This window comes from Chiloscyllium plagiosum, chromosome 18 (assembly GCF_004010195.1).
Source record: "Chiloscyllium plagiosum isolate BGI_BamShark_2017 chromosome 18, ASM401019v2, whole genome shotgun sequence".
NCBI lineage: Eukaryota > Metazoa > Chordata > Chondrichthyes > Orectolobiformes > Hemiscylliidae > Chiloscyllium > Chiloscyllium plagiosum.
This window is the reverse complement of record NC_057727.1, coordinates 67,793,998-67,817,037: the sequence shown is the minus strand read 5'-3', so window position 1 is coordinate 67,817,037 and position 23,040 is coordinate 67,793,998. Positions and strand designations below refer to the sequence as shown.

General features: G+C 40.4%; 1 protein-coding gene across 3 annotated transcripts in view; it reads left to right on the top strand.

Moving 5' to 3' along the window:
• The window catches only part of LOC122559162 (interleukin-1 receptor-associated kinase-like 2), a 48,595-nt gene extending 28,633 nt beyond the window's left edge, over positions 1–19,962 (top strand). For 2 of the 3 annotated variants that reach the window (XM_043708532.1, XM_043708534.1), the window contains 8 exons: positions 2,167–2,281; positions 2,823–2,938; positions 4,351–4,561; positions 6,070–6,132; positions 6,640–6,831; positions 9,612–10,434; positions 13,744–13,875; positions 19,564–19,962. In XM_043708532.1, coding sequence (XP_043564467.1) covers positions 2,167–2,281; positions 2,823–2,938; positions 4,351–4,561; positions 6,070–6,132; positions 6,640–6,831; positions 9,612–10,434; positions 13,744–13,875; positions 19,564–19,568 — 1,657 coding nt within the window. In that variant the 3' untranslated portion in view covers positions 19,569–19,962. The remainder of the gene's footprint in view (positions 1–2,166; positions 2,282–2,822; positions 2,939–4,350; positions 4,562–6,069; positions 6,133–6,639; positions 6,832–9,611; positions 10,435–13,743; positions 13,876–19,563) is intronic. The other variant, XM_043708533.1, reaches the window with a different exon arrangement.
• The last annotated feature ends 3,078 nt before the right edge of the window (positions 19,963–23,040 follow it).

Genomic DNA, 23,040 nt, shown 5'->3' with positions numbered 1-23,040 from the left:
AGGAAGGTGGGTCTCCACTCATTTTTGTATTTTTCCCTCAATAAAGGACAGGTTTCTTTTAAAGTTAGCATTCAGTGCAATCGTTGGTCATCAAACCTTGATCTTCCATTTCATCATTGGAATTCCTCCAAACTGGGCTTCAGAAGGGTAATCTGATACTGTGTTCTAATAATCTTTGCAAAGCTTTTACCAAACAAGCTGCCAAATCATGGAACACTGGTGTCCAGGATAGCTATGGTCTTATGCAGTGTATTAAGCCAACAGGTTTGTATTAGTTTGCTATTGCTGCTCAGAATGAGATATCATAGAGTCCCACAGCATGGAGACAGACCCGTTGGCCCAACTAGTCCATGCAAACCAAAACGTCCAACAACTCTAATTCCATTTCCCTATACTTGGTCCACATCCTTCTAAACTTTTCCTACCCATGTATTTGTCCACTTTTAAACGTTGTTAATGTATCTGCCTCAACCACTTCCGCTGGCAGTTCATTCCATATCCTCTGTGTAAAAAAAAAAATGTTGCCCCTCAGGTTCCCTTTTATTTTTTTCCCCTCTAACCTTAAACTGATGCCCTCTAGTCCTCGATTCCCCAACCCTGGGAAAAAGACTGAGTGCAATCACCTTATCTATTTCTCTCATGATCTTTTACACTTCTATAAGATCCCCCCTCAGCTTCCTACGCTCTAAAGAAAAAAGTCCTAGCTTGTCCAACCTGTCCCTATAACTTGAGTCCCACAACATCCTTGTAAATTTCTTTCCAGTTTAGTAACATCCTTCCTATAGCAAAGTGACCAAAACTGAATACAATACTCCAAGTGCAGCCTCACCAACATCTTCTACAAATGCAACATAACTTCCCAACCTCCATACGAATTGCATTGACTGATGAAGGCCAGTGTGCGAAAAAGCCTCCTTCACTGCCCTGTCTACCTGTGACTCCACTTTCAGAGAACCGTGCACCTGAACTCCAAGGTCCCTCTGTTCCACTAACACTCCTTAAGGCCCTACTTTCACCATGAAACTCCTATATTGATTTGACTTTCCAAAATGCAACATCTCACACCTATCTATATTAAATTCCATTTGGCATTTTTCAGCCCACTTCCTCAGCTGATCAAAGTCCTGCTGCAATTTCTGATAACCTTCCTCTCTGTCTATGATATTTTAGTGTCATCTGCAAACTTACTAATCATGCCTTGTACATTCTCATCCAAATCATTAACATAGATAACAAAGAGCAATGGGCCCAGCACCGACCCCCGAGGCACTCCCTAGCCACAGGCCACCAGTCCGACAAGCATCCTTCCAGGATCATCCTCCACTTCCTTCCATCAAGCCAATTGTGTATCCAATTTGCTAGTTCCCCTTGGATTCCATGTGATCTAACTTTCCAGAGCAGCCTACCAAGTGGAACCATATCAAAGGCCTCACTGAAATCCATATAGATTACGTCAACTCTCCTGGTCACTTCATCAAAGAACTCCAACAAATTTGTGAGACATGAACTCCCACGCACAATTACATGCTGATTATTCCTATTCAACCCTTGTGTTTCTAAATGCATGTATATCTTATCTCTCAGAATGTTCTCAAGTAACCTACCTAACACAGATGTTAGGCTTACTGGTCTGTAGTTCCCAGGTTTTTCTTTGCAGCCTTTCTTGAATAAGGGCACAACATTTGCTACCCTCCAGTCTTCCAGGACCTCATCCACGGCCAACCATGACGCAAAAATATCTGCCAGGTCGCTACAATTTCGTCTCTAGCCTCTTGTGGTGTTCTTGGATATATCTGGTAGGACCAAGAGATTTATCCATCTTCATACATTATAATACATCAAACACCACCTCGACTGTCCACAAGATATGACTGCTAACTTCCCCAAGTCTTCATGTCTGTCTCCACGGTAACCACAGAAGAGAAATATTCATTGAGGACCTCGCCCATGTCCTGCAGTTCTACACATACATGTCCATTTTGGTCCTTGAGGGGTTCTATTCTCTCTCTAGTACCAATAGAAAATACACATCTTTTCACCTAAAAGAGGGATACGAGGAGTGAGATGTGCTGCTCCGAAGGTTGAAGCAATAATGCAAGTTTCTCACGAAATATCTGACCTACAATTAAAAAGTTTTTGAGTTTGTTTCTCGCTCTGCCACCATAGGTTTCAACACTCTAACATTTTGGCAATAGAAGGCTGCTGTGCTGAAAATGAGATTTACTGTCTCATTTATCGTTTCATGACCAATGGTTCACTTGAGGGCAAACTTCAGTGCACAGTAAGCAGTTGTTATTCTTCTATTTTCACATTATTAAAAATTTTACAAACAAAATAATCTAATTCACATTACCATTTGTGATCAAGCTTCAGTAAAAGCAACTCATTTGTTAATGTGGTATTCTCCCTGTGTTGCAGCTGGTGTAACCGAGCAATGTTTCAAATACGTAGTACCCAATTGCTGCAGGCATTTAAGGAATGAAAAACAGTAAACCTGAATGACTTCAGGTTGTCCCAAAACTGTAAACTCCCAAAATGTGAAGTAAATGCATAGAATGCTGTTGAAACTGCAGCATCTCGTGGAGGGAGAAACAGAGTTAACGTTTCAAGTCCAGTATGACTCTTGTCGGGTTTTTTTTAGCCTTTTTACTAGAACATCTCTGCTGGAGCTCTTTGAGCAGTGTCATAGGATCTTTAATATGCACTCAAAAAGGAAAACGGGTCTCAGTTTACTCTCCTCTGAAAAGCATCACCTACAACAGTCTGGCATTCTTCCTTCAGTTTGCACTAAGAAACCTTTGAACAAATCTTTTATATTCCAGAATCCAGCCGATGCAATTTCATGGAATAGACGTATCAACATTGCAGTTGGAACAGCAAGAGCCATTCAATTCCTGCATCAGAGTCATGTGCCTCTAATTCATGGAAATATAAAGAGGTAAACTTGTCAATTCCAGACCTTTCGCTCACCAAGCCTATTCTAATTAGAAAGGCAATGATATCTGGAGTTAGACAAAATATAAAAAGTACGTACCTGCCCTTGATACTTCTTTTGTGATTCACTGCCTTCCTCAAGGCCACTTTTCCCCTCGACTCTTGAAGGTGGTAATCATGCAGCTGATATCTCACCCAAGTAGTCAACCTTTCCTCCAAAGAATGCTTAACTACTTTTAGCACATCGTTGCTTGGCCCATTCATAACTTTGCTTGAAGTCTGAATGTGAACTTTCTATAGGATGCAGAATTACAAGTTTAACCAGGAATCCTGCCCAATACTGTTTTGCCTTTCCTACCATTAGAAATACTGCACTTTTGCTCTAAATGAGACAAAATAATTTGGCCAGAAGCCAGTTGCAGGGATTTTCCAGGTGTGTGTAGGCTGACATACATAGAATGGTACTTTTACCCATTCCGAACCAGAGGACACAGCTTCAAAATATGGGGTAGACTATTTAGGAGAGAGATGAGAAACTTCATCACCTAGAGAGTGGTGGCTGTGTGGAATGCTCTGCCCCAGAGGGCAGTGGAGGCCCAGTCTCTGGATTCATTTAAGAAAGAGTTGGATTGAGCTCTCAAGGATAGTGGAATCAAGGGTTATGGAGATAAGGCAGGAATAGGATACTGATTAAGGATGATCAGCCATGATCATATTGAATGGTGGTGCAGGCTCGAAGGGCAGAATGGCCTACTCCTGCACCTATTGTCTATTGTCAGGAGAGCTCCTAGCTACTTTTTTTGTTTACATATTTGAGTTTAATACCACTACTTTTCCTCTTATTCTCACCTCAACAGTTAACTACAGTCAATATCATAGGCTTATGGGCAGCCTGTATGAAAGCGTTTGTTACCATTTCATTCAAACAGGTAATTGATGTACGAAAATAGTTCAGTTCCCAAAATCCTCATTTATTAGACTCTGCTAAGTTTCTCCTTAACATTCCTGATGAAGGGCTTATGCCTGAAACATCGATTCTCCTGCTCCTCGGTTGCTGCCTGACCTGCTGTGCTTTTCAAGCGACAAACTTTTCAATTTTCCTTAACAATGGTCCACCTGAAATCACAATCTTTCCAACAAACGACAATGTAACCTGTATTTATCAAATCCAGATGGTTCCATATTTAAACCCCAAAATAAGATAGCCACAATGAAATCCAAATGAGAGATTTGGTGGAGGGATATTTAGTTGGTATTTGTTAGTTCAGATGTGGCTGTCAAAACCAAGTACCAGGACCTTCCATAGACATAAGGATAATAATTGTATAATTACTGAAGGCTTGAAACCATAGTAGTTAAATACCAAATAACAAATATTGTATATTGTTTAATTTCAAAATTGTCTTGATCTTGCAGTTCTAACATTCTGCTGGATGAATATTTTGTACCGAAGCTTGGCGATTTTGGTCTGGTGAAGTTTGGTCCTCTGAATGGAAGTGTGAATCCCTTGAACAGCCACACTACCCTGCAGACTAAGACTTTGCAGGGACCTCTAGCCTACTTACCCGATGAATTCATTCGTCATAGGTGGCTGTCTGTGAAAGTTGACACCTTTAGTTTTGGAGTAGTAAGTAGTTTGCCTGATCCATCACATTACACTGGAATGAGGAGAAAATGCTTCAGTGCAAAGGTTGTGAATCTTTAGAATTCCCTACCGTAAAAGGTTGTGGATCCTTCAAAGATAATATATTTAAAGTTGAGATCTACAGATTTTCATTCTCCCCAGGAATTGAGCAATATACAGCATGGTCGAGAAAGTCGATTTTAGGCAGTAGGTGAACCATGTTGTATTTAAATAGCAGATTCAGAATGGCCATATTGTCTACTCCTGTTCTTAGTTCTTAAGTCTTTATGTGATGGGTTTGACTATTGACTGGATATTTTCAATGAATACAGACCCTATCTTATCCAAAACTATCCAAAGCCAATTGCTAATGCGCACCTATCATAATAGTATCTGATTTTATGACAAAATTATTGCATCTGAATATAGAACACTGGTAAAGTTTCATATAGAATTTGGCTCCTGCTTGATTGTTGTTGCATCTGACAGAATTCAGAGAAATGTATTCTGAGATTTAGAACCCCAGATTATAAATTAGAATCAGAACTGAAATTATTTCCATGGAGGTTGGGGGGTGGGAGGGGGGGGTGGAAACAAAGATGTGTGTGTAATATTCAAATTGTGTGGGGATGGGTTTGAGTCTGAGCCCAAAGCCTTTCCAAATGTGACATACGTGTCCCCTCTCTTTCCCCATCTGAGGCTAACATAACATTAAGTGACACCAATCTGTTATCTCATATGTGCTTTAGTTGGGGTTAGCTCAGTTAGTTGATCAGGTGGTTTTCGATGCGCGTGTGACTTACAGCGTGGATTCAATTTCTGCACTGGCTGATGCTACATGAAGGTTGAGCCTTCTCAACCTCTTCATTCACCTCAGGCAAGGTGACCCTCAGTTTAAACCAACACCAGTTATATCTCTCTCTATTGAGAGAGTAGCCTATTGTTCTCTAGGACTGTGGTGATTTTATCTATATGTGCTTGAAAATTGTGATGTAATAGCTAGCTTACAGTCAGCATAAATATGATTTGATAAAAGAAGATACACTTTGAAATCCACAACACTGCAATGTAAAACATTACCAGATAGTAATTAAAGTTTTTTTTCAATAATGGGGTAACAGTGATGTGAAAATACTAAGCCAACATAACAATTGACAAAACATTCTCTGTTTGATATAAACAGTTAAATCATTGTTCAGGACATTTAGACCGACTTATGTTCCACCAGATTTTGTCCACTTTCAAGACCTGGTTGGAAACAGCTGGATTTGTCCTTCAGTTTTCCCAAGGGACCTGGCTGAAATTAAGTGATTTTTAGAAAAGATTCACTGACTCAAAATAGCACATGAGCACTCAGTGAGATAGTGAGTCAGTACTGAGGATGCTGAGTGGTGACAGATCACCTGTCTCCTCAGTCATAGGCACAATATGTGTTTCACCAATCCACATTCTTCCACACAGCTATAGGTTTAAGGGCAAAGCTCTGAAGTATCATTGTCACCATATTTCAGGTTCTTGCTGAGATTCTGACTGGTATCAAAGCAGTGGATGAGAACAAGCAACCAGCATTTTTGGTAAGAACGCTTTAATAAGTGATTCACTACGTACTTTTATTAACTGTCTATTATCCATCTACACCAATGCACTAGAGATAGACAGTAGCACAAAATCACGAAATCTATTTTAATAACGTTTTATTAGTTCTCTTTATTAATACTAGCCTTTCCTGGGATGATTTTGGACTTTCACCTTAAATCCTCCCATCTGCCTTTTTCTCCTTTCACCGCTGACAGCCTATTTTGTATTTATATGTGAAGATTTCCAGTTGTGTGCATTTTAAATGGTTAACCCACTGAAGATAATAATCTTCTTCTATATAACTCATTAATCTTCATCGAGGTTGTGGCTTAGTAGCGACATTTTCATTCTAGATGTGACTTGAAAATCCTCAATCTTGATACAGTGTACTATTTCTCAACCCGTCATCCTTTAACCTTTGTAAAATGTCCAAAGATATTTTAAAATGTTTGCAATCTCCTTGACATCATTTTACATGTTTTTATAATTTTTGTACTCAACAGAAAGATCTTATGATGGCAGAAATGGAGGCAGCAAAGCAAGCAAAAAATGCTGCAGATCTAGAGAAAACAGCATACCACATCTGTCAGATGTACTTGGATACCAAAGGTGGTCCTCTTCCATTATGTTTTGCAATTCAGTTTGCTGTTATCACCTGCCAGTGCATCAAAAAGAAAAGACCAGAAATGAAAGAGGTAAATAAAATGTATCAATCATTATGAAAGAAAATTTGGGCTGATCATAAAATGATAGAATCCCTGCAGTGTGGGAGCAGGCCATTCAGCCCATTGAGTCCACAATGACTCTCCGAACAGCATCCTACCCAGATCCACCCCCCCCCCCCCCCCCCATCCTTTGCCTGTAATCCTGCACAACCTTGGACACTATGGGCAATTTAGCATGGCCGATCCATCTGTCCTGTGCATCTTTGGGAGGAAACCCACATAGACACAGAGCGAGTGTGCAAACTCCACACAGACAGTTGCCCAAAGCTAGAATCTAAACCCTGGCACTGTGAGGCAGCAGTGCTAACCAATGAGCTACCATGCTGCAGTTTTATTTGAACAGAAAGAGGTATATTATACAAAGATAAAGCAACCATAGTCCCAGAGGACCATAGGGCTACATTCTCTTTCATTAGAGATGACTGGTGGTGAGATTAACCCGAGGATCACCACCCCTCAAGCGATGGGCAAGGTTAAGAATGTGGGTCTTAATTAGTTACTGCAGTCAGTGTGAGTTCATCCTGTAATAATTCCTCTTCCACTATTCTCTCTACACCGACTTCGGAGGTTGGTTAACTCAGTTGGCTCAATGACTGGTTTGTGACACAGATTGTGGTCCAATTCCTGTACCATGAAGGACTCTCCCTGACACATGGTGACCCTGATATTAAACCACCACCAGTCGTGTCTCTCTCTCTCTCTTTAGTGTTAGAGCAGCCCTATGGTCCTCTGGGACTTTGGCAATTTCACCTTTTATTAAGGGATGAGACAGTATGGACCGAAACAGTGTTTGTGTTGGGGGTGGTGAGGCAGAATGGCACATTACGAGAATTAATGATTGAGGTACAGATCATGCCAATTTTTAAGTGTAACTTATATTGGTGGTTAGAACCAAAGGAAATTATAGGGACATAGGACCAAAGCAAGCCTGATGGATTAGGTCCATATATTTTGTGGAATTTAAACATCAGCATGAACCGATTGAGCTGAATGATGTAAGTCTTTTGCAGTTCTGTAATGCTGCAGGTTCAGAGGTGCTACTTCTGAATGAAAGATTGAAGTACAGTCATCCTGATCAGCTCACCATTCAACATCCAATTGGGCACGGTGTAGTACACTGGTGTTCTGCAAGTTACAACATTAACATTCAAAGCCTTGTTTTTTTACAGATAGAAATAACATTAACACACCTATTCAAACCCAATAAATAGCGATTGCCAATCATTGGTCCATTTCTTAGGGTACATGTCTTGACCAGTGGAATTCTACGTGGTGAGTTTAATATCAAAAGCCTGGCAATTTCACTCTTTAAAAGATCCTACTGTCAGTTGTGTTGATCCATAACTATTGCCCTCACCTTGTTAACCCTAGCAATTCACACACTCCGGAATCTCAGAATTCTGAATTAAGCACTCAGCTTATGGCCGTCTTGAACACTTTAACTCAATACTTCTTCTTTGCGGGGGGGGAGGGGGATGCAGGGAAAATGTCTTATCAGATCTGCAAAATTGCCAGGTTCTGGGCAGAATATAATTAAAAATAAAAATGGAGGAGACAGGAAAATTCACCCTCAAAAGTCTCTGTCAATCAGGGCCAGGGCAGGGGAATGGAAAGACCAGTGAAAAAGACATCCCTGTACACTGGAGAGACAATGTATAAAGAGCAGCTCTTTTGTTTACTGCTCATCCAACTCCAAATTGCCAGGTTCTGGGCAGAATATAATTAAAAATATATATGGAGGAGACAGGAAAATTCACCCTCAAAAGTCTCTGTCAATCATGGCCAGGGCAGGGGAATGGAAAGACCAGCGAAAAAGACATCCCTGTACACTGGAGAGACAATGTATAAAGAGCAGCTCTTCTGTTTACTGCTCATCCAACTCCAACAAATTATGCTGGTCATATCCTATTCAATATTGCAGTTGAAATTGCCTCATGTAGGTTGTTATCTTAGCACTCTCCTTAATAGACTGGAAAGCCCAGCAAATGTTTATGACCAAAGGAATAGAGTTAACGCTTCACATCTGGCATGGTTCTTCTTCAGAACGTTCAGCTTTGAAGAAGATACATCCTGACCTCAATATTAATTCTGTTCCTCTTTCCCACAGATGCTGCCAGATCTGCTGAGTTTTTCTAGCATTGTCTGCTTCCAAATTTTCAGCATCCACAATATTTTGCCTTAAACATATAGTCTTGCAGGGTGTACATTAAAAAGCCACATGCATACAGCTACACTTCCTTCAAGGCTTCCTGTGTGCCAATTGAACACCCATTGTAGACAATTATGTCACAGTCTGAAGTATCACTCTTCACAGTAAATATTTTTGAAGATAAATATTGTTTCTTTAATTTTATAATGGTCCATCACAATGATTCATGCCTGATTAAGTTGAGCAATATGAGTTTGTGATGTAAAGCATATGCACAACCCTGACAAGAATAAAATCTGTAATGTCATAAATGGTATAAGTTGCCACAATACTTTTAATCAGCACTCTTCTGTAATAAAGTGTTGATTTTTGTTTTTAATCCCACTGAGTTTAACTAGGACAAGGGTGATCTCCGATTGGATTAACGGCTGTTGGAGAAAATTGAAAAGTTCAGTCATGGCATTTTGTCAATTTTATATCAGAGATTGACCATTATCTTGCTGGTCATTGATGCAACAGAAGATTTCCCTGAGGTGATATCCCTCACTTTCATGAGTCCAAAGTCTCACTGTGATTATTTGACCACGATTGTGTTTTACAGGTTTATTCAATGCTGGAGAGCCTTGAGCATCAGATAAAAAGTCACAATCTGCACAACTCTCCTCAGGAAGTAGATGATATTTCGTGCAAGTTACATCAATTGGATTTAAACCCACAGGAAAACACAGAGATTCTTTATCCTCCTCTGGCTTCGAAACACGGCGTAAAACCTTTACACTCTGAGAGTCCAAGCATTTTCAAAGAAATCTCCTCACAGTTGCCAGATGCAAAATTGCTGAAAATACCATGCGAATCAGATGAGAGGGACAATTTTGGTTATTACCGTGTGCCTGCATCACTTAGCCAATTATCTTGTGAAAAGGATCATATTAAGTCAAAGTGGCTTCACAATGACTCCAGCCCGCACTCCCAGCCAACTGAAGACTGTTCAACTTACGCTAGCACAAATTATTGTACAGCCAGACAGGAGCCAATAGAGAACACTTGTAGCTCTGTGCATAAATTGTCTCCAGCAAGAAACCATGTCTCACAAAAGCATTGTATTCCACCTGTTGACTCTGATTCTGTATCAAATGGCAGTTGGGAATTTCACCTAGACTCAGAAGGTAAAAAGGTTAATCCTGTTAAGCACACAGAGACCATAGACACTGCAATGAACCACTGCTGCTGTAACCCTTCTGATCCTCTTATTCAAGATAGACTGATGACCAGCTCAGAATCTGAAAATGCAAAATCTCCCTCAAGATGCACTTTGTGCAAAAGTTTGCATGTCAATAAGCAACGTGATGGAGCGGTTTATGCGTATGAATGCTCTGGAATATCCGTGGGATGTCAAACAGGAGTGCCTGAAAGCACGAGTCCAGGTAGTCTAATATTATTATAACTGGACATACATTCATATAGTTGAAATGTATTTTCGTTGCTATTGCCCCCCCCTGACCTTCTTCCTTTGAAGGTTTTGCAGTGGGATACTCTTCCTTATTGTGGGCGGCGGGGTGGCACAGTGGTTAGCACTGCTGCCTCACAGCGCCGGAGACCCGGGTTCAATTCCCGCCTCAGGCGACTGACTGTGTGGAGTTTGCACGTTCTCCCCGTGTCTGCGTGGGTTTCCTCCGGGTGCTCCGGTTTCCTCCCACAGTCCAAAGATGTGCAGGTCAGGTGAATTGGCCATGCTAAATTGCCCGTAGTGTTAGGTAAGGGGTAAATGTAGGGGTATGGGTGGGTTGCGCTTCGGCGGGTCGGTGTGGACTTGTTGGGCCGAAGGGCCTGTTTCCACACTGTACTGTAATGTAATGTAATCTAATCTAATGGTGGTAGCCTTCCAATAAATCCTGTAAGTAAACTGAAGAAATAAATGTTGAGATGTTTAACCAGGGTCAGCACAATTCATGGTAATATTGTACACAGTTATGCAGTTCGACGTAACTTCCTTTTTATTCATTTGTGCGATGTGGGCATTCTCGCCTGAGCCAGCATTTATTACCCATCCCTAATTGCTTTTGAGAAAGTGATAGTGAGCTGCTTTCTTGAACTGCTGTAGTCCACCTGCTGTAAGTTGACCCACATTGCACTTAGGGAGGGAATTCCAGGATTTTGACCCAGCGACAGTGAAGGAATAGCAATATTTCCAAGTCTGAATGGTGAGTGGCTTGGAGGGGAACTTGCAGGTGGTGGTGTTTCCATGTATTTGTTGCCTGTCCTTGTAGTTGGAAGTGGTCATGGGTTTGGAAAATGCTGTCTGAAGATATGGGATGAATTTCTGCAGTGCATCTTGAGGATAGTACACACTACTGCTACTGAGTGTTGGTGGTGGAGACACTAAATGATTATTGCAGGGTCAGCACTGAGAGAGCGCTGCCTGCCACAGAGATAGTGCTGGGTCAGTAGTGAAGGTGAGTTGCAATATCTGAAGGGCTCTGTGAGGATAGTCCTGCAGATTGTGGAGATTATACCTTCTCATTTTGAGGTGTAAGACACCCTGGGTACTACCTGAAAGGAAAAACAGAAGGGTTATTTCATCATCCTTTAAACAACATATCTTAAAAATGAGATAATTTGAACACCTTTATTGTTTGAATGTTGCTGCACAGAATTAAGTTGTCACATTACAGACAATGAGGTTTCAAAAGGTGCATATAAATGCAAGTCTACCTTTTGAGTCACAGGGCACCCCCCTCCAGTTCAGGAGCAACCCGCTCCCCAACCTCCCCACGCGCCCCCCCCACCTGCCATGCATCTACTCCATCAACCCTCAATAGCCAGTGTGGTCCTGGTCTGCTCTAAAACAAATATCCAGACCTTTTGTGGCAGTGGATATGGAACACAGTGTGGGAGACAGTGAGTAAGAGGTGGAGAGAGAGTGAGAGGGGTTAGGTTGAGGGACAAGTGGAAGAGGGAACTCGTAGAGGGAAAGAGAATGGGCAGAGTGGGGGGTGAGGAGAAAAGGAGTGGTTGGGCAAAGCATAGATTTGGTGGTCCAAATCGCCTGTTCCTGTGCTGTACTTTTCTATTTTCTATTGGTTGATGGTCAAGTCCGACAAAAGGAGGCTATCATTTTACTGCAGTTGGGGAAACTAAAGCAAAGGATGTGCCAAGCTGGGTGGTACAATAGAATGCCATGTGCTACTGTTTACATCTGGGAACTGAAGATCAGTCAACCAGCTAAAAATGGGGAGATTGAATTGATTAGCTAGATCTGAGAATTTTAGGTGAACTGAGAATTTAAGCATCAATATCAACTCAATTCCTAGAGGACTTCAGTTGCAGCAATTTCCATGTGCGTTGTTAGGACAAACATTTTAAGAGTGAACCAATTCCTAGTCCCACTGATCATAAAAAAGGTTGAATGGTGATTCTACCAATTTTCCAGGTGCAAGGCTATATTTAGTTCAATATCAGGAAAAAAATCAACCACTATTCTTTAGTTACAAAATAATAACTGGTTTATTACAAACAAGACATGTTCAAGCCAAAATGTTAAGATTATTTTTAGTCTATACCAATGTATAGATAACTATCTTTTTGAAATCCAACATTTTTGTTTAGAATCCCTAGTGTGGAAATAGGCCTTTTGGCCCAACAAGTCCACAACAACCCTCTGAAGAATAACCCACCCAGACCCATTCCCCTATCACTCTGCATTTCTTCTGACTAACGCACCTAACCTACACGTCCCTAAACACTATGGACAATTTAGCATGACCAATTCACCTAACCTGCACATCTTTGAATAGTGAGAGGAAATTGAAGCACCCAGAGGACACCCACATGAGGAGAATGTGAAAACTCCACACAGACAGTCACCCGAGGTTGGAATCGAACCCAGGTCCCTAGCACTGTGAGGCAGCAGTGCTAACCTCTGACCTACCGTGCCACCTCAAACATGTATGCACAACTCCAAAATCTGAGAGGAAAAAAAACTCAACAAAAGAATTATTCATGGAACATCCCAAATTTTAACTTATAGTTGAAGTCACTTTGTACATGCAAGCTATTGGCACTAAGTATCTTCCCGGATCAGTTTTGACTAGCTGAACCTCCTTTCTGGAGACAGCGAAGTAGATTCTAAAATTACCTTTAGGAACACTGAGGCATTCCAGTGGGTTTTCTGCTCTCACACTTTAAGAGTTTCGGAGAAAAAAGAAGAGGGTAAAGGGTGTTGCTTCTCAGTTATATCAGAACAACTGTAATAAAAAAAAGCACCTTTATTTTGCCCTCTCAAAGAATCATAGACCGGATGTCGGTCCACACATCTTGCTCCATGGTGACAACATCAACTGTGTTGTATTTGCAATGTCTCTTGCTTTGCAAAGTGTTCTTTTTTTTAAAAGTTCAAAATATGTGTACGTGACCAATCAATGATAATACATATTAAAATCTGGATCACATCTTCTTTGCAGTGTTTTTATTTACAGTTACTAATTTACCCTTCTTTGAGACTGTTGTACACTGCAGTTATTTAGTACACGATTGAATGTGAGCCATATTTGCTCAGAAACTGCTTAATAGGTCTGCATAAAGGGAGCTTTACAGAAGAAATATTGCTTGAAACGTGTAGTATTGTACCTGATCGGGAAGTGACTATTGATAAAGTGTGAATAATCTCTTATTTAATAATGACCCCAAACAGTTATGTCACAGAACCTAATTTTCTCTGCATATTTGGTTTTCAGAAGAAATATCATCTTCTTCAAATATTAAGATAAACTCTCACAAAAAGAAACTACTGGCTAAGATCCTTTTATATGAAGAGGAGAGAATTGATAGTGCCGAGCTCCTGTCAGCTCCTTCGTTGTCTGGTGAAGGTATGAAATCTGACAGCCTTTTGTGGTACTGTTAATTCAAGCATTATATGTTTGCATTTTTTTGGTACTTTTGTTCTTTTGACCTGCAATTCAACAGGTGAGCCCTATCTCCCTATATCCTTGAGAGAGTGTCTTTAATTGTCTGGTTATTGCATAGATTGATCAGTGTCTCTGTGTGTGCACGAGATAAGTAATTTTTTGTTATTTTAGGCTTTGACTGCCAAACAGATTACAAAACAATAAATGAACAGTAAAAGTAGTATGACATGTTTAGTGTAGTAGCTAAGTTTAGCTAGTTCCTATCCAAGTACTTTCTTTCGGCTAGTTCCTCATTGTAATTGAAAACAGGTACAATGAAACGTTAACAGTGTCCTGAGAAAAGACTTGGCAACAGTTCAAAAGACTTACAAATAGATACCCAGAGCTTGCTTTTAGTGCCTTATTGCTCCTACATCAATGGTCCTGCAGGCAGGTGCTGGAAGATTCTGTTGTCAATCTTCATGTGACTTTTCCTTTCGAATAAAGGAAATGCTGCAATCTTAGCTTGATACCTCCTGGTACAGCATGGCTCCGAAGTTGGACATTTATGGAATGGATCTCAAATCTGTCCTCAGTTACTCTGAACATTCACATATTAGGGCTTAGCAGGAATCAAAATTCTCTTTAGTTCTTTGAGACATTCTTTCAGCCTCACTAACCCCAGTTTTGGATAATGCAGTCATGTCATAACATATTTGTGTGGGATTTATTTATGTAAAAGTTTGGGGTGGGGGGAGAGTTCTCTTTTAGAAAAGGTAAGGCAGCACAAGTACCAAACAATTTTATACATCCATATTATTAAATCTTTTAATTTAGGAATCTATAAGTTCTAGTTAATTTATGACAAATATATTTCCCATACTCTCTCTCCAAAATAGGATCACCTATAGATTGTAATAAATCCCTCTTCCCTACCATACTGCAAGGCCCACTCATAGTTACAGGAGAGTTCATTTATCCTTCCACTGTTAATAAACTAGAGATCCTTTAATTTAGAATCATGGAATCCTTAGTGTGGAAGCAGGCCATTGGGTCCATCGAGCCCCCCTACCCCCAACTATTCCTGTAACGCTGCATTTCCTATGGCTAATTCACCTATCCTGCACATCCTCAGGTACTATCAGCAATTTAGTATGGCTAATCAACTAACCTGTCCATCTTTGGACTGAAAGACAAAACCGAAGCAGCTGGAGGAAACACACGCAGATATGAGGAGAATGTGCAAATTCCACACAGACATAGCCCGAGGTTGGAATCGAACCTGTGTATCTGGTGCTGTGAGGCAGCAATGCTAATCATTGAGCCACCATGCTGCCCATTTTTGGGGTCAGCAATATTTTTCTTGAACTGCTTGATGTTGAGTGCTTTTTCATCCAGTTCCTTCGATGGTTCAATAATGAGTACTTTTGAAACATCTTTTAAGCAATCTTATTTACTGGAGTTATATTTAAGCTCAATATTCTTCATGAAATACTGGGTCCTTTTTTTTGTGGATGAATATCAAAGAAATGTGTAAGGTGCCTTTTATGTTTAAAACTTTATAGCTCATTTATGAAGAGAATTGTAGCTTTCAATTGTAAACTGACCCTCTTCATCTGTAACCAACATTCAGACACTGCATACGGCATGGCAGCTCAGTGGTTACCACTGCTGTCTCTCAGTGCCAGGAATCCGGGTTCAATTCCACCCTCGGGCGACTGTCTGGGTGGAGTTTGCACATTCTCCCTGTGTCTGCATTGGTTTCCTCCAGGTGCTCTGGTTTCCTCCTACAGTCCAAAGATGTGCAGGTTAGATGGATTGGCCGTGGTGAATTGCCCATAGATTCCAGGGATGTGTAGGTGAGGTGGATTAGCCATGGGGAATGCAGGGTTACAGGGACAGGTTGGGGTGGGTCTGGGAGAGATGCTCTTCAGAGCGTCAGTGTGGACTTGATGGGTTGGATGGGCTGAATGGCCTGTTTCCACACCTTTTTAAATGTTGTAATTGTACTCTCTTCCATCACGTCCTCTAGCAGCTTGTTCCCTATATGCACCACTCCCTGCATAAAAAACTTGATCCCCTCAGGTCCCTTTTAAATCTTTTCCTCTAGTTTTAGGCTCCCCTACCCTGGCAAAAAGACCTTGGTTATTCACCTTATCTGTGCCCCTCATGATTTTTTTCAATCTAAAGTCGTCCTCAGCATCCTATGCTCCAGGGAAAACGTCCCAGCCCATCCAGTCTCTCCTAATAACTCAAACTGTCCAAAAGCAGTACTTCAAACGTGGCCTAACTAATGTCTTGTACAGTGTACTCCATGCGCTGACCGACTGAAGGCAAGCGTGCCAAACGCTACCTTCAGCACCCTGTCTACCTGTGACACCATTTTCAAGATCAATGTACTTGCACCCCTAATTCTCTCTGTTCAACACTCCCCAGGGCCCTACCTTAACCGTGTAAGCCTGATTTGTCTTACCAAAATGCAACATCTCACATTTGTCTAAATAAAACTCCATCTGCCATTCCTCAACCCACTGGCTGAGTTGGTCAAGATCCCTTTGTGCTCTTGAATAATGTTCTTCAATGTCCATTATACTACCAATTTTAGTGTCATCTGCAAACTTACTAACCTTACGTTCTATATACTCATCCAAATTGTTCATATAGACAACAGTGGATCTAGCACCAATCCTTGCAGCATCACCACTGGTCACAAGCCTCTAATCTGAACAACAACCCTCTACCACCACCGTCTGTCAATTACTGTCAAGTCAATTTTATATCCAATTGTCTAGCTCTTCCTGGATCCCATGTAATCTAACTTTATTAACCAGTCTACCATGCAGAACCTTTTTGAAGGCCTTGTAAAATCCACATAGACAAGATTTACCACTCTGCCTTCATGTACTTTCTTGGTCACCTCTTCAAAAAGTATGTTTACATTGTTTCTCCAGTTTCACTGATCTTCTACTGCAGGCTCTGTGAATCATGGAAAGAATAGCTGTAGAAACGTTTGTGGTAATTGGCTGACTTCATAGCCATGGAAAGGGATAGGTATATAAAGCAGGGCAAGAGTTATTGCTGGGGGAAAGGCAATTATGATGCGATTAGGCAAGATTTTGGATGCATAGGATGGGGAAGGAAACTACTGCATGTCCTTGATAGGTATGTACCTGTTAGTCAGGAAGAAGTGGTTGATTGAGGGAGCCATGGTTTACTAAAGAAATTGAATCTCTTGTCAAGAGGAAGAAGGCGGCTTATGTTAGGATGAGATGTGAAGGCTCAGTTAGGGCACTTTAGCATTACAAGTTAGCCACGAAAGACCTAAAGAGAGAGCTAAGAGCCAGGAGGGGACATGAGAAGTCGTTGGCAGATAGGATCAAGGAAAACCCTACAGCTTTCCATAGGTATATCAGGAATAAAATAATTATTAAAGAAAGATTAGGGCCAATCAAGGATAGTAGTGGGAAGTTGTGCATGGAGTCTGAGGAGATAGGGGAAGCACTAAATGAATATTTTTCATCAGTATTCACACTGGAAAAAGACAATGTTGTCGAGGAGAAAACTGAGATACAGGCTACTAGACTAGATGGGATTGAAGTTCACAACGAGGTGTTAGCAATTCTGGCAAGTGTGAAAGTAGATAAGTCCCTGGGTTGGATGGGATTTATCCTAGGATTCTCTGGTAGCCAGGGAGGAGACTGCAGAGCCTTTGGCTTTGATCTTTTGTTGTCATTGTCTACAGGAACAGTGCCAGAAGACAGGAGGATAGCAAATGTTGTTCCTTTATTCTAGAAGGGGAGTAGAGACAACCCTGGTAATTCTAGACCAGTGAGCCTTACTTCAGTTGTGGGTAAAGTGTTGGAAAAGGTTACAAGAGATAGGATTTATCATCTAAAAAAGAATAAGTTTGTTAGGGATAGTCAACACAGTTTTGTGAAGGGTAGGTCATGCCTCACAAATCTTATTGAGTTCTTTGAGATGGTGACCAAACAGGTGGATGAGGGTAAAGCAGTTGATGTGGCGTATATGGATTTCAGTAAGGCTTTTGATAAGGTTCCCCGCAATAGGCTGTTGCACAAAATACGGAGGCATGGCACTGAGGGTGATTTAGTGGTTTGGTTCAGAAATTAGCTAGCTGAAAGAAGACAGGGGTAGTGGTTGATGGGAAATGTTCATCCTGGAGTTCAATCACTAGTGGTGTACCACAAGGATCTGTTTTGAGCTACTACTGTTTATCATTTTTATAAATGACCTAGATGAGGGGTTAGTACATTTGTGGATGACAATACGGTCGGTGGAGTTGTGGATAGTGCTGAAGGATGTTGCAGGTTACAGAGGGACATAGATAAGCTGCAGAGCTGGGCTGAAAGGTGGCAAATGGAGTTTAATGCAGAAAAGTGTGAGGTAATTCACTTTGGAAGGATCAACAGGAATAAAGAGTACTGGGCTAATGGTAAGATTCTTGGTAGTGTTGCTGGGTAGAGAGATCTCAGTATCCATGTACATAGATCCCTGAAAGTTGCCACCCGGGTTGATAGGGTTGTTAAGAAGGCATACAGTGTGTTAGCTTTTATTGGTAGAGGGATTGAGTTTCAGATACATGAGGTCATACTGCAGCTGCGCAAAATTCTAGTGCGGCTGCACTTGGAGTATTGTGTACAATTGCGTACAAGGCATTATAGGAAGGATGTGGAAGGGGTTCAGTGGAGATTTACTAGGATGTTGCCTGAGTTGGAGGGAAGATCTTATGAGGAAAGGCTGAGGGACTTCAGGCTGTTTTCGTTAGAGAGAAGGAGGTTGAGAGGTGACTTAATTGAAACATAGAATATAATCAGAGGGTTAGATAGGGTGGACAGTGGGAGCCTTTTTCCTGAGATGATGATGGCTAGAATGATGGGACATAGCTTTAAACTGAAGGGTGATAGATATAGGACAGATGTCAGAGGTGGTTTCTTTACTCAGAGTAGTAGAGGTGTGGAACACACTGCCTGCAACAATAGTAGACTTGCCAACTTTAAGGGCATTTAAATGGTCATTGGATAAATATATGGAGGAAAATGGAAGAGTGTAGGATAGATGGGCTTCAGATTGGATCCATAGGTCGGCACAATGTCGAGGGGCGAAGGGTGTGTACTGAGATGTAAAGCTCTATGGTCTATAGTAAACTTACTGCATTCCAGCTTGAGTCATTACTTTTCAGGAAAGGACATGTAAAGAGAGAACTTGGAAGGAAGAACTGACTTTGCCTTTGTAATGACTCCATTAATGTAATGTTACAACTTGTAATGTCTAATTGGTCTAATTATGTGACATTATCAATCAGAACCAAGAATAACAAAGATAAAAAGCAACAATTACTCTTCCATGCAAATTGAAGAAGATTAAACTACTCTAACTGTGTAAAAGTTGAAACTAAATGAAATACTCTGAAGTAATTGGAAACATTTGAAAACATAGGTTCTAACTTGTATTTGAACTAACTGAAAGCTTGGAAATGGCTGAGCTTTAGTTGGACACTTAACCATAGCTATGACATAATTTAAATGGTAAGTTCATTTAGAAGAGATTGCTGCTAAGGCCTATTCAATTTAAAACGAAACAGTTGGAGAAATACTGCTAGACATGTTTTGAAGTTTGGACTTTAACACCTAACCTGCTTATCTTTTACAGAATGAGCTACAATCTGGGTGTTTTACAAAATTACTGAAGATAATGCAAAACTGGCTGGAAATGGACAAGAATATGGACTAAAACCAGAGTGAAGACTCTGCCTTCAACGTGCGCCTGAAGGATACATTTATCTGCTTCAATTGTTACAAATATGTAGGCAAGTTTCATATTTAAAGGACTACTGTTACTGTGCATTTAGGTAGTAGTATTTTCAAACAAGATAGCTCCTGATGGAGTCTCCAATTATGCCATGCTTAAGTATTTCATTTTACAACTTGCCACATTGCTTGGTAGAATGGGCTCAGTGGCAGATTATAAACTTGTAATATATTACATTTGAATTTTATTGCTTGAAATTTTGACGACTTTTTTTGTAACCTAAGCAAACTTTGGGACACAGATTCTATTCCAGGTCTCTACTGGGTTTGCTGATTTCAGCTGAGTGATAATAAAATAAAGACACTCTAAATGGAGTCTGTATCTGTGGGTTAGAAAGACAAAACCAACTAGTCATTGGTTCTCATCATGACACCACCTAGAGGAGGATCAACATCAAGCAAGAACAGAACTGGGTTCAAGTGTAATTACTGCTGCAATCAAATTGAGTAACATATAGGAGGAAGAATGAAATGTGCACAAAAAAAAATTTATAAGAACAGAGCCCAAGGGTTCTGCTGCTTTGTGTGACTGTGGCAGGTCTGTTTGTTTTCATGTGACTTGGTCATGGAAGATCCACAACTGAATTTCGAGGTTTTCAAATTTTTGTGATTAAACAAAATACTTTGGAAGCTGTAGGTTTATTTTAATAGTAATGTGATAATAGGCCTCTTATACCACCAGTGCTTCACCAGAGACTCTCAGTGATGTTACCTAGTATGGCAAAAAAAATATCTGAAAACAAACCTTCAAGCTCAGCAAGCTACCTTACATATTTATCATCAACCTGAGCAACAGATTTTCTCTTAAATCGCTAATAGGCCTCTCATCTTTGATCTTGATGTATGAAATTTAACAAAGAATATGATAGATTGTGTTTTACTGGAGATTGCCTGCCCTGATACATGACAGTCAGTACCAAACTGTTTAAAATTAAATATGATCAGATTATAGCATAAGAGACCATTATCAAACTACAAACCCAGATACTACCAGCTTTCCTTATTAAAAATTACATTTCCCCAACCCTAATAAGTCTGTCACTTCTGTCCAGTTACATTGACCAGTTTAAGAGACAAAGAGAAATTTTGTACATGCCACACTGATTCTCAAAAGCATAGTTCTAGTTTTCAACTGGGCCTAAGATAGACATCCAAAGCACAGAAAGTTAAAAATCACACGGCACCAGGTTATAGTCCAACAGGTTTAATTGGAAGCATACTAGCTTTCAGAACGCAGCTCCTTAAAACCACCTAATGAAGGAGCGGCGCTCCGAAAGCAAGTGTGCTTCCAATTAAACCTGTTGGACTATAACCTGGTGTCGTGTGATTTTAACTTTGTACACCCCAGTCCAACAGCGGCATCTCCAAAGCACAGAAAGGCTTTTAATTAACCTTATACAGTACACTTCCCAGTTCTTGCAATATAAAACCCCCAGAGTCTGGTGGGAAAATATTGCCATTTCAATGTGTGTGCAATTTTCCATGTAAAGAAACTCATCAGTTTATGCAAGGAAGAAATAGTCTGTGCATTACGTATCTTTATAATTTGCTAGATGATTTGCAACACTCCAGCTATTACCCCTTAAGACTAAAGCTTGCAATCATGAGTTTTAAGAAACTGCTGCATTGGTTCTGTTAAAAGTAACTAAACAGAAAGATAGGGTTGCTACTTAAGAATGCAAGGACCTGTGTTCTATTAATATTTCCGTTCTTGAAATGTAACCTGACCTCAGAAGCACATAAAGGGACAAACTGAAGTTGTAGAAGCCAACCCCTATAGGTAGTAAGTTGTTGCTAGATATTTTGTTTAATTTACTTTTCTTTCTTTCTCTCTATCTTCTTTCTAATGTAATCCAATTTTCTTCCCCTCTATTTTTCTAAATAGCTAATTTGATTCAAAATCCCTGTATTTTCTTCTCCACCATTCCTTAGTTTCATTTTCCATCTTTAAATTCAACTAAGTTGATAGATCAGGATTCCCATTGTTTACCCAAGCCTGAGATGCCCTGTTATCAGCTCACACTTAGAAATATAGAATGTATCATAGAATGGTTAAGCACTGAAAAAAGGTCAACTGAGTCATCATACCCATATCAGCTCTTTGCAAGAGCAACTTATATAATACCACTCCCCTATCTTTTCCACAAAACTGTATTTTTTTTCTTCACACAATTTTCTAAATCAATTTAAAAACCACAATTGAATTTGCCTGCTTCACCACACTCTGGGGCAATGCATTCCAGATCCTAACCATGTGGCACTTTTGTTTCCTTTGCCATATTTGGTGTTTTCTGGTTTTGATCCTTCTGATAGCAGGAACCTGTTCAAATTCCTCCTTGGTTTGAATATATGTAGAATTTCTTTTTCCACTTTATCCAGAAACAGGTGCTCAAACTAGCTGCATACCCTCATGCATCCTTCGTGAATCTTTTCTGCAGCTTCTTTAATGCCTTCAAATAATTTCGGAAGTATAGTACCCAGAACTAGACACCACACTCTAGGCTAAACCAGTGTTTCATAAAAGTTTATTATGGCATCCCTGCTTTAATGCTCAATGCCCTTATAATAACTCAGCATCACCGATGTTTCTTTTAATTGATCTCTCAGCCATCCTTCCGCCTTCAATGATTTTCGCCTTCGAAGTGTAGGAGCCATTGGGAAGTGACCATAATACAATAAACTTCAATCTGCAATTTGAGAGGGAGCGTGTACAATCGGAATTGACAATATTTCTGTTGAATAAAGGGAACTATGGAGCTATGAGGGAGGAGCTGGCCAAAGTTCAATGATGCAATACCTTAGCATGGATGACAGTGGAGGAACAATGGCAGATATTTCTGTGTATAATGCAGAAGATGCAGGATCAGTTCATTCCAAAAAGGAAGAAAGATCCTAGGAGGAGGCACGGGTGGCCATGGCTGACGAGAGAAGTTAAGAAACATATAAAGTTAAAAGAGAAAAAGTATAACATAGCAAAGATAAGTGGGAAAACGGAGGACTGGGAAGCTTTTAAAGAGCAACAGAGGATTACTAAGAAGGAAATAAGCAGAGAAAAAATGAGGTACGAAGGTAAACTGGCCAGAAATATAAAGGAGGATAGTAAAAGCTTTTTTAGGTATGTGAAAGGCAAAAAAATGGTTAAGACTAAAATTGGGCCCTTGAAGACAGAAACAGGGGAATATAATACGGGGAACAAGGAAATGGCAGAAGAATTGAATTGGTACTTCAGATCTGTGTTCACTCGGGAAGACACAAGCAATCTCCCTGAGGTAACAGTGGCTGAAGGACCTGAACTTAAGGGAATTTATATTTGCCAGAA